The sequence below is a fragment of the Cryptomeria japonica genome, chromosome 3 (assembly GCF_030272615.1).
Source record: "Cryptomeria japonica chromosome 3, Sugi_1.0, whole genome shotgun sequence".
NCBI lineage: Eukaryota > Viridiplantae > Streptophyta > Pinopsida > Cupressales > Cupressaceae > Cryptomeria > Cryptomeria japonica.
The window spans coordinates 392,646,911-392,666,828 of NC_081407.1; the positions used below are offsets into that span (position 1 = coordinate 392,646,911).

Genomic DNA, 19,918 nt, shown 5'->3' on the forward strand with positions numbered 1-19,918 from the left:
CAAATATTTTCATATGCTCCTTGTTGTTCTGTTTAAATCATTTACATGAAAGATCGAACAGAAGCTATCCGGACTTTTGGGCATATCATGGTAATTGGTGAAAACTATTGAGGACGGGTTCTCCACCAACCAGGTTGCACCATTTGGAGCAAATGATTATGCGCCATCTGTGGCTGAATTAGTGGAACCAAAGGGGTAACTGGAGTTGTAGCAACTGGGGTCGTGAAAACCGTGTTCTCTGGGACAGCAAACTGTTGGTTTGACGAACTGGGCTCTCTGGGGTCTGCAACCCTGCGGTAACTTTTACGCCTATAGAACTGAAATCTAGCGAATCTTTCTTGTTCTCGGTTGGACTTCAGGACTCTTTCGAATCTCTCTGAAGAGAAGGATCCAATTCGTTCCAACTTGCCCTCCTTCTAGCGCAAATTTTGTTGACGCATTTAAAGTCGCGGAACTATGACTTCATCCAGCCAACGCAGAATAGAAATGCTAAGAATCCTATCCTCTCTTGAGATAAGGAAATCCCTAATGTTGTGCTAATTTGATCAATGGGGATTACCTCTCTGTTTCGATTGTCAGGTCTTGACTGCAGGATAGCTTAGTAGTTGATGTGTTTTGCTGGAAACACAAAGGGAACTTAAGGTTAGACGAAATTGGTTTTGTACAGGTTCCCTAAAGTTTTACAGTCCTATATCATTTGATTTGCTTCTAATTGATGTCATTTCAGCTTGACTGGTGAGTTTCTTTAATAAAAAAAGGAAAAAAGGAGGGATAAGGATAAAGAGTGAATAAGAACAGCTAACTAATTTAACTACGACAGCATATTTCAACACATAGACGGAAGTCTCAAAATAACTAGAAATTACTTTGCCAGCCAATTAGCACAACTAGGTAAAATCCAGTGCACTCATCTAAGGATTTTGAATTTTCAAGCTATTAGATACGAATGATAGACTCTTACACCCATTCATCCAAATTTAATAACCGAACTTAGCACAAAAGGGGCTCAAACTAACCATGTAGAGGAAACAATAATCAACTATTTCCTAATGGTATGAACCAAGATTTTCCATCAAATACATGCATAAATAACTGTCTGAAAGTAAATACAGTTACAGAAATATGAAATAAATGGAGAAGAGGACCATGCACTCACAGTAAAACAAACACAACTTTAACATCCATTAAATCCTGTATATATTTCGCCAGAGTTTTTGCAACAATCTTTGTTTTCTGCCTCTAACAAAGGAGGAACAAACTCCTTTATATAGAATTCCCAAAAAGGGATGAATGGCCAAGATTTAAATTTAAACAAGTGGGCCAGATTCATCCTTTATCAAAACTGCCCATACCCATAAATGGGAGGCAAAATATCAGCAACAACAAAAGGAGAAACAATAACTACCGAAAAGGTAATAAATAACTACCCAAAAAGCTGCTCCAAAAAGTGCACATGCACGGAGCTCAAGATTTACAACTATTTTGGTAGTTAGAAATGAACTTTATGTCTGAAAAGTGCTTTTTAAGATTTAAAAAGAAACTTGTACTTTAGGAAAGCACTTTCTTCTTTCCTGCTATGGACCCTTTTTCCAAAAATTCATCCTCGTTGTGCAAATACTCCTTCCAGATGTCCCGACCTGCTATACGCTTTGCCCGAACATATTCCTGAAACCTGATGCATAGCTAGAACAGTACCATGCTTAGAAGCATAGGAGGATGGCGTATTTTATATTGCATACCTTCCAAGTGGCAATCTACATGCTTCAACCCATCCTTCCACTCGGACCGATGAGCCTCAAAACTTAATATGTCCGTATGCAACCCACTGGCAAATTCTAGGTCTTCCATGGAGTATGCAACCTTATCAATTCTCAATCTATCCTCCCAGCTTGGTTGCACTTGATTATCGGACAAACTATTTTTCCAGCCCAAGACCATTGATCTGAGGATCTTTCCACCAAGATCCCTCATGTTTTTCAAAATTTCCTCGCATTCCTCCTGCTCTTTATTAATGGTATCTTTTGTGTCATTCTTCATGTTGGCAGTCTAGTACCATTCCTTGAAAGTGCTAATGTCACAGGGATCCAGGATAGCAGAGAATGTGGGAATCTGCGTGTGGGTCCAGAAAAAAGGCCTTATGAGGGGAAGAATTGTACCAACCACCTCATGGACCCTAAAACACTCCCTCTTTACTTCAAACAATTTGACAAGAATGGTCTCTCCGTGGTGGGCCATTTCCTTTACATCTTCAATGATCCACACTCCTTTTTCCTTAATGTCCCGAATCCATTCCCTAATGGCCTTGGCGGTATTACGTACTCCTTTAAACTCGCTTGTAGTCCTTTGCACCAATGCCAATGGGGGAACATGGGATTCAGAGGCATGTTGCAATGGTTTCAGCAGGTGATCAATGTATCCCTCAGCTTGCTCAGTACGAACTCGGTACATGTCTCTCTCAGCAGTCATTTCGTCGAGTTGTCTAAGCATATTCTGCACGGAATCCTTTAAACCTTCCCTTTCTTGCTCTTTGGTGGCTCGCCCTATCGGGATGGTCGTAATACTATAATCGGCCAATGCTATCTGATCCGTTGGCTTATCTATAGGCGGGGTAGCGATATGAATGGTGCGGTTCCTCTGCTCATCCTTAGTGATCCGGGAGTAGGTCTTGGGCTTTTTCTTACCTTTTTTATCTCTCCTATGTGAGAGAAGATATCCTCCAAGTTGATAAGTGGCTTGACAACTGCTTTCCGCTGTGCATGAGTAATTAACCAGTCTTGAGGGATGGTCTGTCCAGATGTTATTGCCAAATTCCCACTTTGTTCCTTGGAGGTTTCAGCTAGCTCACTGCCTATCTGCAATTGGTCGGTCATAGAAGGAACTGACGTAGTATCCAATCCCTTATGGCTGAGTTTTCCCCTACCTCGCTGAACAACTGTCGGGTATCCCCTTGCGATGGTTGCTCTTCAGTTTTGTTGGGCTCCTGGGTCTCATCCTCCTTTTGTTCTCCCTCAACGGTGGTGTCATCTTTGCCAGAGCTATTCAATTGTAATTCATGCCGACTTCCCTGTGTGAGCTCACGCTTACCAGCCTCTTGATTAGGTGGAATTTCTCCCTCCTCAACATGGTTCTCAAGTTCATCGGAGCCAACGATCCCTACCTCTGCATCTGGCTCACCTTGTGCTAGAGGATTAATAGCCTCGAACGCATCAACATCACTCTGGGAAGGCAGAGTAGGTATATGGTCAAGTTCAACTGCATCATCTTCCAAACTGGGGTCCCTGGATGACGAACTAACTTCCGGCCTCCTTATAGGAATCTTTTCTCTTCTGGTTCTTTTTGATGTCCGAGTCCCTCTATAGGCTCTGGCTTTCTTCCTCTTCTTTCCAGGTTTCTCAACCTCTTCTTTTGGTGCGCTTGAGGTTCCCTCATCCTCTGAAGACTGGCAATCGAGACTGCCCATCAGATTGTATGTAAATTGAATCCCTTCATGGGTCAGTTTATCGATTTGCTAGGATAACCAATGATCGGTATACCTTCTTGGAGCCTCCACGACCGCCTCAAAATCAGTAATTGGATCTTCAGAGCAATCAATGCCTGGCAAGAGGTATTTAACTGCCTCAAATTCTTGGACTTGCAAGTAATTGACATAATCTGTTACCTGATCTGGGACCCGACAGTACTCATAAAGCCGCATTTGCTGGACACTTAGCCTAGAATACTCACGCCGTCGGACCTCATAGTCATCGAAACAGTTGCTCCAATAATCCTCAATTGATGCCTTCGCTCTGTAGCGCCTACCATAGGCTCTCTTTGCCAAATTGTCAAGATCGAAACACTTCCTCGGGAAACGTTCTTGTAGGCCATAGGATGCTAATTCAGCAAACGACTCCTCAGCTTGCACTGAGTTTTTGAAATGCACATTGAGGGTACCTAAGATCATGGGGAAGGTGAATCCGGACTATTTCTTATCTCTAAGTAGGTTGTCTGCTGGGTGTGCTTGCCTTGTGACTTCCATAAGGACTATTTTGTTTGTCGAAAAGCGTGGAAGTCGAAATGGTGCTCCCTCAAAGCCTGCTATACTGAGGTAAGTGAGCCTAGGGAATTGAATAAACCATGCGCCCTACTTCTGTATTAAAATGGTAGCCTGCTCTGAAAGCCTTATGTGTAATCCTCCTTGCATCAACCTGACTAGGCGCATTGTAAAGGTGTCATTGACATGCTCATATTGACCAATTGCGTAAGCAATGTTGTTCTTTTCTCTTTGAGCTATGTCATAGTAATGCAGTTGAGGGTAGCATTCATACTCCTTTACCTGATTTGGCTCGTTCCCGATCTCACCTTTCTTGATTAACCCTGTCAATGGCTAGTGTCGGGCAAACATGTAAATCAAGTAGGAAGTCATGGCGAAGTACTTTTCTTCAAGCTCGACCAGCTGTGTATGGATATTATTGCTAATGATCTGAGCCCAGTCGAACTTGGACTTCCCGGCAAAGACCTGTTCAGTAAAGTAGAACATCCATTCCTCAAAAACATTTGATTGAGAGAGTCTAATAACCCGACTGAGTAGGATGACCATATCACCATACTAATTATAAAAATCACTTTTGTGGGTCTTTTTACTGATACTAATGCTTGGGGGCCTTCTTTCCTTGTCCCATTCTCCGTTTATCAATGCCTTGCATTTAGCAGGATTCATGTCATAAGCAACCTGCGCCTCATCAATAGTCGTAGCAACAAGATTATCAGGAAATGGGATGTCAAATGCCTCCCCAATGGCCTCAGGTGTGAAATCAGCTAGCACCATATTTTCTAGGACCACTAATCTGGTCTCTAGCTGATAATGTCTGGCAGCCTCAACTACTAGTTCATAATTTTAAACGAACGGAGGGAAACCTGCTGCCTGAGCAATACCACTCTCCATCATCCGCCTGGGCTTGCCATAGGCGTTAGGAGAGTAGACCCTGTTCTTGAAATCCTGAATGTCTATGTGTCCCAAATCAGTATCACCTACGTTCTCCCATATGCTCTGGACTTTCGACTCCCTAACTCCTTTTTGGTATTGGTACTTCATTTTCTCACCTGTGCGAGGAATGTCAGATTTGGAGACCTGAGATGTTCCGATTGCACCAAGTGTATTTGAGGATTCTACCGCTGATCTAGGCATTTATTCTACACAAACGGACACGGATTACGAGACGAGATGAAGGAAGCGAATGGGTTAGCCAAAACAGAGGATGATGTTACAGCATAAAACCAATGATCAAATCGAATTCGAAAAAGCATGACGCTTCAATAAAAGAGCTTGATTAATTGGAAATGAAACGCTATTTGAAACAGGAAATTAAGTTGGCTTTGTTTAAAAATTTGGCACTTGGAGCGGGCTCCAAAAGGTGCCACTTTCGACTAATTACAACGGTACGGGCAAATGTTCAATTTTGCAGCTGAGGGCTCAGGTGGTTTAATGATTGCCAATTTTCACACTTGGAGAAGAGTTTTGCCTAAGTTCAGTTTAGATATGGAAAATTTCTCGAAGTCTGAATTTTAGTTTAACGGTCAATTTTCTTGGCAGGTTTTGCTTTTGCGCTATGTTTAATGCTTTGTAAAATTACAACCTACGAAACCTCACTCTCCAATCCACTACTTAAACATTACGACCAGTTTTGCGCAAATCAATGATCTAAAGCAGAGAGTCAAATCTTACCTAGCGAATTGCCCAACGTAGGATGAACTTCGGAGACTTGGGCGGTGTTGCAAAATGTTGCACCTTTCTACCTTTTCGCCTTTTGCGCGATATTGGACTGCAAGGATTTATGCCAGGTTGAACGCCTTTCAAATTTCCAAAAACTCATGTTTTCGGGCTGGAGAGGCTAAATGAAAATGCAGAGATAAAACCCTACCACGCGAATTCAGACTTGGAGGGCCTTTTGCAAAGTTCGATGAGTTATAACGCCTTATGCTGCCTTCGCGACTTTCATGTGTCTGTCGATTTTCGGGTGGAACCACTAAATGCAAACTTAAAACGTGACGCCATGACCTATGCCTTGCACGATCGGGGCGAAACAACGAAATGCAAAGACGCTATGTCCTATATAGGCCTTGCGCGATTTTCCTCTTGCAATTTTGAGCAAAAATAAACTTTGAAAAGCTTTCTAGTTCAAAACTTCACGCCTCTGGCGATTTTCAGGTAAGAGAGGCGTTTTGCAAGGTCACAAAATTAAAACTCTCTTACCTATTCTTGTGAATTCGGTTGCCTGCCCAATTTCGGGCCAAAACGACCTTTTGCCAACTTAATGATTTTGACACTTTGCCTCCTTTTCGGGGTAAAAACCCCCTTTGCAAACTTCGCGCTCATTTTCGTAGGGGAGGTATTTTTGGCAAAATGTTTAAGTTACCCGATTTCACTCAACTCGCAATTTTCGACTAGAATCACCTTTTTGAAATTTTCTTTATAAAAAACGTCTTCCTCAATTTCGGGTTGAAAATGCCTTTTGAAAAGTTTTAAACTTAACGCTTTTCATGATGTATTTGTATTTTCGGAGTAAAAGGCATTTTTGAAAAGTTTTGAAGTTCAACGCCTTACTTCATTTTGGAATTTCGGGCTAGAAAGCCCTTTTGCAAACTTCGCGTTCAACGCCCATCTATGGTTTTCAGGCCAAAAGCACATTATGCAAGCTTTCAAGTTTTACGCCCCTCCAATTGACTTGCGTTTTCGAGCTGGAGGCTATTTCAAAAGGTTTTAATGTTTATAACACCTTTTGTGATTGACCAGCGATTTCCTTGTTTGCCTATTTTCTGGGCTTAGGGGAGTTTTGAAAAGTTTATTTTAAATGTGAAATGCCCTTTCTATTTGCAATTTCAGGCTAGAAGGCCCTTTTGAAAAGTTTTCAAACTAAGCGCTTTACTCCTCATTTTCACCTAGCTTGCCCAATTTCGGGTTGGGAGGATAAAATGAAAAGTTTGACGTTAAAAGCCAATTTCGGCCCTAAAAGCGATTTTGCAAACCCAGGGACGACTGACACTCTTGCCTATTTAGTCGATTTTCAGGCTTATGCTAAAACTTAGGCTCCCTTGGATTGATTTTGAACATTTCAGATTGTGAGACTCTCTGCAAATTGACCCCCGGGCCATGCGACTTAAAACTAACAGACACCCCATCTCCTAATGGTTACATAGCTCATTGCTTCACTACTACCTGCTGGATCATTGCTTCACTACTACCAGCTGAATTCTCAAAATGGCGGATAAAAAAACAAAATCCTACACTGGGCGGGCTGAAGACTGGAAAAGAAACGAGGGGGACCCTGTCGGCGACACGGAGCGTGTGCAAGGCACAACATACTGTCTAAGTGTGAGCCCTCTCGTGTCTATGTGAACCACATGCACTGTCAAACGATGACGGGGCTCTACTACTGCTAGCTGCAGATACCGATCTGTCATGCCTGTCACGCCTATCCCTATGGCCCCCCAAGTCCAATCTGTCCAATGCATCATGTAACCTGTCAAGTGCCTACACAATCCTAGGTTAAGCCTCCGCAAGAGTTCTAAGTAGCTCATCGGGGTCTGGACGATTTTGTCTGTGATTAGGGCTCCTACTACCCTCCTGATGATCACCCATGTCCGCACCTGTTGGGACACCGAAATTAATGGCCAAATGACAGGGTCCTCTTCTGCGGGTGTAGTATCTGTAAGACCCAAACTGTCTGTGATGCATGTAAGAAGCCACAAGACCCTCAGGCTGGCAGGATCATGGCTCTGATACCACTGAAAGATCCCCAATCAGCTCTGATACCACTGAAAGATCCCCAATCCAATTTTCACCCAATCTGATCCAAACTAGGAGGTTATGTGCAATGTTTATTTGCTGATAAGTCTTTGGCTAGCGTATATTTGGATAGGGTTTGACTGGTTTTTTTTTTTTTAAATTGGTTTTGAAGTTTAGGCAAGATTCTTGAATATTACATAGAGAAATTGCTGATTTAATCTAACATGATGCTATAACACATATGGAAGGTAATCAAGGAACTTTCATTTGCTTAAAAGAGCAATGTACATACCATTAACATGAACTAATAAGTCTGATGTAAATTTCCATCAGATAGAAATATAGAAATCAGCTCCAATTAATGTTAAAACCCTAAATACACCCTAGGGTTTGATACCCATTTTCCTCAAAATGGAGTGGCTAGCTGAAATTGAGCTGGAAATAAATGGTAATGACCTCTAGAAGGTCTGCCCTGCAACTAATTGTAGAAAACCTGCCCTCAAACTGATAGATCTGCTCAAAAATCCCCAAAGAAGTCTGCCAAATGCACACTGAAGCTAAATACTGATGGAAACTATCACCCGAAGAGATGGGTTTTCGTCCAAATCCCCCAATTCTTCTAGAAATTGGTGTTCCTGGAAGTCCCAAGTTGTTGAAACCCTCATGCAAGCTGTTGATCTGAAAATAGAGGCATAAGAATGAGAACAATTGTTATGAAAGTTGATTTTTCTAAGCTCTCCAAGAAGTTCGATCCATATGGGAGTCACTTTTTGGCCTTTAAAAACTTAAAATGAGCTTGAGGGTCTATTTTCTCATTGACAATTTGGCCCCCCTTTAAAAACAACTTGAGTTACTAGGATGGGGGTCACTATTCATCTTTATGTTTTTCAATTACTATTCACTTTTCACTATTCAAATAATGCCAACATTAGAATTTCAATTTTATTCATACATATAACTCCCAAAAACCAACTAGAAGACCTATGAAGCTCCCAAACTAAATCCCACAACCCCAAGTTGGGTCCCAAACCACCTTGCTGACCTACGGGACCCTAATAGTAGGTCAACCTCCACCAAAAATGTGAGAGGTCTAAGGAAGGGACATTACAAATTATATAAGGTATGTGTAATGTCCCTCTTATTTTATAATTTATGCATGATTATTTGGTTTGTATAACAATATGATTACTTGCTGCCTCAGATTTGAAGATGAGTAATCATGCAAAAGAATCTCGATGTCTCACTGGATTGACTGATATAGATCTTCTTCTAGTATATAATTCTGCAATTTCTTGACGATGCTATGTCTGAATTTAGTTCCTTACTGTGATACGTTGCTGATTTTGTACTTGCCCCTTATTCGACTATTTTGTGTGCCAAGGCAATGCTACATCTGAGTGTACCAAACTACGTAAGAGATCTCGCAACCTTCTTCATTTTTAATGTGTTTGAACTTGCTCTTATACCACTCACCCGAAAGGATGGCATCCCCTGGATTTCAAAGAGACACATCCTTCCCATCATCATCCTTAAAAAAAATATCGATTAGTTTATTCACGGCTATTATAACTAATTGCCATCATCACCGATGCTTACATTAATCTTACAACCAATAATCAATTATATTGTTGCCAACCATCATGATAATCATTATCAATGGCCACGAATATTCTTCTAATTAATCACTATTCTTTAATTTGATTATTGCAGTAAATGAAATTAGTAGTTGCTTTGCCTTGATCAATCCTGGTTAAGATATTTAACAATCTTAATCGATGTCATTGATTTCATCAATCATTGATGCCTTAGTCGATCTGCAATTTGGTTTGATCAGAGTAATCATTATGTCAATATTCATGCTCATTCAATGCTTAATGATCGATCTTCTATCGATATACTCAGCTGACATCTTATTACATCAATACGTCTATTGTCTATCACTTTCTCAATCTTTTGAGACTCAATGCTACCACCAAGGAGGAAGTCCACGAATGAATTCCAGTAGTTGAGCAAATGGCAACCAATAGTGATATGTCCCATACAAAGGTGGGGTTCTTCAAAGATCATAATTGGCTATATAATATTGTATTCAATGTGATTCTTAATCATTATCGAACATTAATCGCATTTGGTTCACTATCGCTTCATGCCATTCATCGGTATTTATCTTCCATGGTTTAGCGGCACCTGTGATACACGTTACTTTGTGACTTACGATAAACTCTATTGGAGGTATCGTTCATTTTAGAGTTTTCGTGCCATTGAGGTTAATAATCAATGGTTCTGAATAGTAGATGCACCTAAAGGCACCTCACCTTCTACGTGCTCATTCTTATGGTCAAGGGAGTTGTCTGAAGGCACATACAGGCACCTCACCTTCTATTTGCTCATTCTTATGTTCTGAACATGACCAAGTATCGGGGGGGCTAGATGTTCATAGAACAAGATGTTTGTTCTTCAGGCCTTGTTCTATCCTTCGAGTCGCTGTCAGTAAAGACAGAGTTTTTGTTTTAGTCTCAGTGAAGTTGGCAATACAAAGATGTATAATCTTTGATCATCGGCTGTCTCAGAAAGTTGACTATTACAAAAAGTCGACAACAACTGTACATCATAGATTTTATCTCATAAAGTCGATCATACACTGCATATATACTGACCATAAACTTGACCATTACTAATCACATAAAGTCGGCTGTCATAAACAATCCTCTTACCACTATACAAATGAAGTTAGTCTGAACCAGTTGGCCAACTTGTTATAAAGTCGCTGCATACAAGGTGCTTTATATCTCTTCTATCTAATTTAATGATCTTATAATGATCTCCAATCTGCAAATAGCCACAACTGTAGGTAGACTTGAAAGGCTTGCACCACATCAATGTACAAGCCCTGAATAATGCATTCATGTTTCTTTAACTTTAGTCTTCATATCATCATTTTTTAAACAGCCATTTGACATCAATGATAAGCCATAATGACAAACAATTCCAACAATCTTTAAAGATAATACAAGGAGCTTTCTCAATATTAACAATACTTGATGGAGTCTTGTTTGGGGACATCACACTAGAAATGGGATGGAGGCCGAGTTGGAGCCACAAACACAACCTTCAATGCCGAGAGAGATACTAACAGAATGCAAGGATTAGAATGTCTCCCCAGGTTTTCACTAGACCAAGGAAAAGGAAGATGCAAAATGTTGTAATACACAATTTATAAATTATGATAAGTTTCAAAGGCAATCATCATAAATTCATAAAGCGTCTACCTAGATATTATATTAGGATTCCACATGGTGATGTGATTTTGTACTCAATTCATATTCAAATGAATCATGTTTAATAGAAAACACTTTTGTACTCATTTATGGACTCATTGAATGCATTTTGTCATCCAATTTTGTGAAAAAAAAGAGTCTTTTGATAAATTTAAGCAATTTTTTTTTAAGTTGCCGAGTTTTTCCTAAGTTCTTGTCAAGCCACAAATTTTGGATCTGTTGAGCTTTTGTTGAGTTCAAGTCTACCAACTATGTGACCAATAAAGAAACTTGATAGATTTGTCAACTTGTTTATCTTCTATATCAGTAATGACCTGTACCTACCTTTTGTTTCCTTTTGATTACATGTGTTAGGTATGCCACTCTAGAGATATTTATCTAGATGGCTTTTCCATTATTGGAATTTGCATATAGTAGTATTCCAACAAGTATTCTCTTTGCTTGCATTGTATGGCTTGTCCTTAGTTGGAGCTACTTTGTCAATTTGAGGAGGCTTGGAGGCATTGTCATGGACAAAAGCATTGGAGCACTTGGAGAGGACCTTGTGTGCAACATAGAGGACCTACACCTTGCTCACATAAATAAAAATACCTTGTCATATATTTGTCAAGGAGAGTTATCCATGTTTTTCCCCTTCTTGGAAGATGTTCTACAGTTCTACTATTCTTTTCATCAGAAGTCTCAAAACTCTTTACTGTTACATTAGTTGACTTTCTGGTCAAGTGTCTACACATTTTTTTTAATCCATAGAACTCCACTGTCAAATCAAAAACCAGTCACCAAGAGTGTACTAAAAGCCATATTATCTTATGACAGAATGACCATATCAAAATTTATTAAAATAAGCAAAGCTAATATTAAAGTTTGTAGGCAATTCATTTGCTAAAAGAAACATTTAATTGCTAAAAAATATTGTACAACTTTTTGGCACACCTCTGTAGATGTGGCTAACAAAGAGATCAACACAAAATAAGAAAGAATAAAGTTGTTTAACAAGAGTAAGAGATTGAATGAATTGAAGGATAGACACACAAAATATGAACCAATAATATGTCCAAAAACATGGGACTCGTTCTCACTATGAGAGCCATAATAGTAAACTTTCTAAATTTTAATAAGGTATTTTAGCCACAATTACAAAAACAGAAAGACCACCTCTCAATAGACTATTGTAATGTCCAAGAAAATTGAGTTTCCATGTGCATTATGTATCAATGTGCAAAAAATGTGTCAACGTAAGGGAGAAGGTAAAACCTTGAACATCCATCCAAATCCTTGTGATTGTGGAAGCGTTGCTGCCTCACTTCCAAAGTGCCAACAGAATATATATAGAAACCTTCATTGAAGAAATATAATCAGTTCATAACCTATAGCCTAAACTGTTCTTGTGCATGAATTCTCACAAAAACATGAGAAACAATAATTTAAAAAGGTTCATTCTTACTAAAACAAATATAAACATACCCCAAGGAGGAATTGCAATAGATTGTATTGTAAAATCACGATTTGCAATAGGAAGAAAAACAAGAGACATTAGCTTTGCTGTGGCTTTCTAGATCATATTTAAGTGGGTCTTCATTCTCTGGGCAAATGAAATGTATTTTGCATATGCCATGCTTATTTTGACTGCCAACATGTATTAGAAGGAACACAGGATTCACATTCATACCTGCGGAATATATATCATGAGACATGCTTAGAATTTATAAGAGAGATGCTTAGAAATTTATACAATGATTCAGATAAGGATCATAGATGGAACAGCAAAATGAATATTTTTTCATGGCTTCTGTGTTCATATTTTAAATTTCACAATGCTTGTTCAAAGTTGAACCAGTATTCCACGTAAACGCGCCCACCCACCCTCCCCCCAAAGGCCCAAGTCCCAAGTCCCCCCCATCCCCGAAACCCGTCCCCAAAACTTTTTCCCTTTGTCCCCCCGTCCCCGAAGCCTGTCCCCCCGTCTCCCCATCCCCAACAGTCGTGGAACAATGGTTCAAACAGATATTTAGAAAAATAATTAGACCCAGAAAAGAATATGGAATCTTACCAAAATGTTTGTAGGTTGAAGAGGAAAATACTATTGTCCTGTGGCATGATGAAATAACTAGAGTGACAATTCCAAACTTGGGTTAAACGCATGAACAAACATAATAAAGGTGGCCACACTTACAGGCATTGTTACTCAAACCATTCCCATATGACTCTAGTCTTGGCAAGCCATGTAACTTACGAAGTTGAGATGCTAACATGAAGCAAGTGTGAAAACAAACCAATGGCAAAAGACAAACACATAAGATCGCCATGAGAAAAAACTGTAATCTACAAATAATTGATAATAGATATAACAAATAGATAGTTGCCCTATAAGAGACAACTAGAAGATTGCAATATCCTCTGCATAATATCATCCAGAAAAAGCTTGTTCCCTCGTTTCTATTTTTTTTTTAAACAAATAGTAAGTTAATGTAGACTTTGATAAATAATACTTAAGCTAATAGAGAATTTGCAAAAATGTTATCACGTCATCTAAAAGTGTCTTCTACCTTCAATTGTCATCTTCAGTAGATTCCAATGCCAAACTCATCTTGCAGTATTATTAAAAGATTTTATCAATCTTTATCTTCTAAGTTGCAAAAACACAAGTCAGGAATCAGCCCATAGTCATGCTCAAAGGACTACGGACTGTTAAGCAATTATGTCCTATCTAGTCCAAGGACATCTCAAACCATATTAGGTCTTTTGAAGTTCAACGGAAGAAAGAGAATCTACACTATTCTTCTGTTAGCATGTAGGCAGACCATTTTCTAACCATTTCTAAGAGTCTTTTTCAATTATTTCTATTGACATCGGCAACAGACTCTGATGCCACAAACTAACTGTGTGCTTCTTCTATGGAGAAATGTAATGATTATCTATCTCACATTCAAGGGTTTGGAATTCAAGTTTATGATGAGAAATCCCTCGACTTTCTTCCTAACACAGCCACTCATTGTAATAACCACCCTCAAAAAAAAATTATTTTGCCAATATGAACGCATCAACACAACATACCAAACAGAGATACATTGCTGTTATAAGTTCTGATATAAAATATGCAAATATAAAACTGCTGTTACAAATTGTTCGGATACAAAATACTCCAAAGAGTTGCCAGTACAAGAGATGAACAAGATAAAAGAATGCCCACTACAAAATACCTAAATTAAAGGATGGAAATGAGCTAGTATATGACTGTACAGACCAAAAAGAGCTACAGCAGGTCTGATGTGTAATGAATGAGCAGTTACTTACTGCCAGCAGTTGCAGGTCCAAGACAGCGATGTAAACCCCTCAAAAACCCCACCAAACTTGCATAGAACACTTTCCAAGAACTCCCAGCAACTTCACACACCCAACACTAACAAATAGCCTTAAGATGACAAGGAACAACTGTCTGCAGGTCTAAAAATCACCATTTTCAGTCATACCCAGATCTGCAATGGACTGTAAACAGGCTGTAGCATGCCAAACAACAAGGATATTCACCCAGTGTAATGTCCCCATTTTTAGGTTCTCTTGTAGTGCAACAGCTGTTGGCTTTATGGGTTGGTGTCAGCAGGATCAAAGGAGTATTTTGATGTTGCCAGTATGTTCAGACGGATTAATCGAGATGTGTTGTGCGTATTACACCACATCCCCATCTCTCTAACAGGAACCCCCCTCCTGGAGGCTGCTACGTGTGAGAGAGAGGAATCCAAAAAATGAGCCTGCTAAACCCCTTTGCATAGCCATAGAAAATCCCGAAATAAGCATAGTGCATGAAGAACAAAGCACAAGTTTAAAGGAGAAATGGCATCAAACAAAGTCTATACAAGTTGAGTCTATTAGTTTCGACTCCTGCTAAGGACCCGATAAAAATACCAATATTGCCTCCAGATATCAAAGAAAGCAAAGCTCAGCGAAAATCGTATTTCCTAAGTCCCTTTCCAGTTCCACCAAAAATGCCAATAATGTCGAGTTGCGTCTCAATACGAACAAGTGAGAAATTGAAAGTCTTGAAGAGGCATGAATAAAAGTTAAAGTCGTATCCTTCCAAAACCCCTTTGAACTGCTGAGAAAAATCCCGAAGGTACCACGCGTTGATGAAAGTCGAGGCAAGTGAAAGCTCGTCTCCTGCAAGACCATAAATACCGAAAATCATTATTGATTTTGAGTGATCAAAAATAGATCTAAGTTCGGTCTTTTGAACATGGAAAGTGAACCAAGCAAATTCGCATTCTCCTTTGGCTACAAACTGACACCATAGGAAGCAAACAATGGAGTTGAAGTTTACGTCCGAAGGGAAGAGAGTGGTGTTAAGAGGAATGTCTAATGGAGGACCTCAAATTGTGTCATTGAAGAGGATGGAGAGGCTGATCCGTCATGATCAAGTGGAGTGGGCAGCGGAATGCATGATCATGCCATCCAATCCAATAGAAGAAAAGAGACACTATTCTCCCAATATTCAAGAATTGATCACCAAGAGGAGTAAAGTCTTTGATAGTCCACCCCTTGGGAGACCTCTTGAGAGAGGGACTGAGCATATCATTGAACTGGAAGAAGGGGCTAAACCGGTCATCACTACTACATACCGGTATCCGAAGAAGCAGAAGGATAAGATAGAGAAAGCTCTCAAGGAACTCTTGGATATGGGATACATCCGGCCAAGTAAGAGCCCTTTTTCTTCTGCAGTGGTTCTAGTGAAGAAGAAGGATGAGACCATGCACATGTGCGTGGATTACCAAGCTCTTAATCAGAAAACTATCAAGAATCAGTACCCCATACCCAGGATTGATGAGCTACATGGAGTTGTTTTCTTTTCTAAGATTGATCTCAGATCAAGCTACCATCAAATTAGAATGAGGGAACCAGATATTGAGAAGACAACTTTCAGATGTCACTTTGGGCATTTTGAATTCCTAGTCATGCCCTTTGGGTTGACCAATGCTCCTGCTACCTTCCAAACCTGTATGAACAAGATCTTCCAGAAACAATTGAGGAAGTTCGTGCTTATCTTCTTTGATGATATCCTCATCTTCAGCAAATCATGGAAGGAGCACTTGAGGCACTTGGATGAAGTGCTTACCATTCTGGAGTCAGAATCATTGTTTGCTAAAGAGTTCAAGTGTGAGTTTGGAATGAAGGAGTTGCTCTACCTTGGTCACATCATTAGTGCGGATGGAGTTAAAGTTGATCCTGAGAAGATCAAGGCAATAGTTGATTGGCCTCCACCTGAGAACTTGACACATCTGAAGGGGTTCTTAGGACTTTGTGGCTTCTATAGGAGATTTGTGAAGGGCTACTCACAGATTGTTTCTACCCTTACAGATCTCACTAAAAAGGGAGCCTTTGTTTGGTCAAAAAAGGCACAAAGTGTGTTTCACAAATTCAACAAGATCATGAGCCCGTGTCCTGTTTTGACTATACCGGATTTCTCTAAGCCCTTTGAGCTACAATGTGATGCATCTGGAGAAGGTATCGGTGTTGTCCTAATGCAAGAGAAACATTTGATTGTGTTTGAGAGCAAAAATCTAAGAGGAGTCGAGAAGACATATTCTATCTATGACAAGGAAATGCTTGCAATCATACATGCTTTGGCCAAGTTCAGACCATACTTGGTGGGAAGCAAATTTGTTGTCAAGACAAATCACAATAGCCTCAAACACTTCATGCACCAAAAGGATTTGAATGAAAGGCAGAAGAAGTGGGTAAGTAAGCTACAGGCTTACGATTTTGACATTGAGTATGTCAAAGGCAAGAACAATATTGTAGCTGATGCACTTTCAAGAGGGCTCCATTTAAGCTCTATGTGAGCTTACTACTGATCGAAGGGACTTTTTGCTTGTTGTTTATGCCAAAAATCAGTTTGCAACCAGCATTATTGAGGGTACTTTTCATGATGAAAGGTACAAGGTGGTTGATGGGTTGATACTCTACAAGGGTAGAATCTTTCTCTTACCTGAATCTAAGCTCAAAAAGAAGATTTTGCAGACTTTCCATGACATTCCTCTTGCTGGTCATCAAGGATATTTCAAGACCTATAGGCAGATTTGTGAGAGGTTCTCTTGGAAGGGCTTGAAAAATGATGTGTTGGGCTACATTAAGGAGTGTCACACTTGTCAGATGAATAAAAATGAGCACACTCTTCCAGTTGGTTTGTTGCAGCTTTTGCCTATTCCCAATCAAAAGTGGGAAAGTATTTCAAAGGATTTCATCACGAGGTTACCGAGAGCTAATGGCAAGGATTGCATCAATGTTGTGGTGGATAGATTGACCAAGTTTGCTCATTTTTATGCCATCACTAGCTCATTTATAGCAGCTCAAGTTGTTGATGTGTTCTTTTATGAGGTGTATAGACTGCATGGGTTGCCAAAAAATATTGTCAGTGACAAGGACAACGAGTTCCTAAGCACTTTTTGGCAAGAGGTTTTCAGATTGTGTGGTACAGTGCTCACTCCAAGCACTAGTTATAACCCACATTCTAATGGGCAAACAGAAATTGTAAACAAGTGGTTGGAGGGCTATCTCAAGAATTATGTATTGGAGCAGCAGAAGACTTGGGTGAGATGGCTACACTTAGGGGAGTACTGCTAAAATTCATCCTACCACATGTCCATCAGAATGTCTCCTTTCATGGCACTCTATGGTTATGAGGCCCCTAGCTTTACTGATTTGATGTTTGGTGATAGCAAAGCCCCTCAAGCAAATATGCAATTATAAGGGCTTGAAAAATGAGGCCCCTAGCTTTACTGATTTGAGGTTCTCTTGGAAGAGCTTTAAAAATGATGTGTTGAGCTACATTAAGGAGTGTCACACTTGTCAAATGAATAAAAATGAGCACACTCTTCCAGCTGGTTTGTTGCAGCCTCTGTCTATTCCCAATCAAAAGTGGCAAAGTATTTCAATGGATTTCATCACGAAGTTAACGAGAGCTAATGGCAAGGATTGTATCTATGTTGTGGTGGATAGATTGATCAAGTTTGCTCATTTTTATGCCATCACTAACTCACTTACAGCAACTCAAGTTGTTGATGTGTTCTTTCGTGAGGTGTTTAGACTGCATGGGTTGCCAAAAAACATTGTCAATGACAAGGACAACAAGTTCCTAAGCACTTTTTGGCAAGAGGTTTTCAAATTGTGTGGTACAGTGCTCACTCCAAGCACTAGTTATCACCCACATACTGATGGGCAAACAGAAATTGTAAACAAGTGGTTGGAGGGCTATCTCAGGAATTATGTATTGGAGCAGCACAAGACTTGGGTGAGATCGCTACACTTAGGGGAGTACTGCTACAATTCATCCTACCACATGTCCATCAAGATGTCTACTTTCATGGCACTCTATGGTTACGAGGCCCCTAGCTTTACTGATTTAATGTTTGGTGATAGCAAAGCCCCTCAAGCAAAGGACATGGTGCAGCAGTGTCAAGATATTTTGAAGGCCTTGAAGAATAACCTCCAGATTGCATAGAATCAGCAGAAGATGTATGTTGATCAGCAGTGTATAGAGCGCACATTTGAGGTTGGAGATATGGTCTATCTGAGGCTTCAGCCTTTCAGACAATCTACTCTCAAGAAAAGTGGAGCAAAGAAACTCAAGCCACATTTCTATGGGCTGTTCAAAGTCATCAAGAGAGTTGGTACAGTGGCTTACGAGTTGGAGCTACTAGCGAGTAGCAAGGTTCACAATGACTTCCACGTGTCACACCTCAAGAAGGCACTTGGACACAATGTTGTGGTCTCTTCAGATTTACCTCCTTTGGATGAGGAAGGACAGTTGGTATTGATTCTAGAGGAGATCATTGATTTCAAAGAATGCTCTTTGAGGAGGACAATCAAGGAGTACTTGGTGAAGTGGAAGAATTTGCCTATGGAGGATGCTACTTGGGAGAATGAGGAGATTTTGTAGCATCCAGACTTGCGGTTGCTTCAGGACAAGCAATCTTGGCGAGGGCCGACTGTAATGTCCCCTTCTTAGCAATGACCAGTTCAGTTGGTCGTTAGCCTATTTCGGAGACCTGTAGGCTAGTCAGGAGCAGAAATTAGGGTTTCCTACCACTGGGAGGATGTTTCAAACGTTTTTGGTGGCTTGCATGTTGAAGTTTGACAGTTTTGGTTCTGGATTCCTTCTGGGTTTTCAGAAAGCTTCACAATGATGGTACATGCATAGCAAGCAACAGAGTTTGGCAAACTTACTATTTTTAGTAAGTGGCGGCGAGGGTAGTTTATTTCTCTGGGTTTTACTAGGTTTTCAGAGAGCTTTGCAATGGTGTAACATGCAAATGAATCTGAAGACTTGTTTTAGACTTACTATTTTTAGTAAGTTGCGACGGCTACTCAGAATGTGGTAAAAATCACTTTGGAAACACTTACTATTTTTAGCAGTATTTAGTAAGTACTATTTTTAGTAGGGGTTCAGCTGGTCAATTCAGATGGTTATTTCTGGCAGGTCAATTTGAGCAATTTGTCTTCCAACATTTTTGGAGCTTGTTTTGGCAAGTTAAGTATTTGATGAAAAATGGTGTTTTAAATTAAATTATAACTTAAGGCAAAAGTTGGACGATTTATTTAAGGGGGACTGCTTAAGTTATATTGAAATCTAAAGTCATTTCCTTAATTATATATTGGGTGATTCTTGGTTGAGGAAAATATTTTATAAGTGAATTATTGTTAAGGCGAGATGGATGCCTTAGGAGGAAAATAAAATAATTTTATGACATAATTCACTTTATTCTTTGCACGCCATAATACACTTTATTGATGTATTTTTTATAAAGTGTATTTGCCACCATGTGATGGGCGATTTTGGGAAAAATGAAATGAAATGCAAATTAAGGAAATTGGAATGTCGTTGTTT

At 39.8% G+C, this 19,918-nt stretch overlaps 1 protein-coding gene across 4 annotated transcripts in view; it reads right to left on the reverse strand.

The window, feature by feature from the left end:
• The window catches only part of LOC131047904 (UPF0641 membrane protein PJ4664.05), a 211,880-nt gene that overhangs the window by 167,360 nt on the left and 24,602 nt on the right, over nucleotides 1-19,918 (reverse strand). For 3 of the 4 annotated variants that reach the window (XM_057981715.2, XM_057981716.2, XM_057981714.2), the window contains exon 2: nucleotides 12,295-12,376. In XM_057981715.2, the coding sequence (XP_057837698.1) occupies nucleotides 12,295-12,376 (82 nt within the window). Of the gene's footprint in view, nucleotides 1-12,294; nucleotides 12,377-12,504; nucleotides 12,710-19,918 lie in introns of all 4 variants that reach the window. The other variant, XM_057981719.2, reaches the window with a different exon arrangement.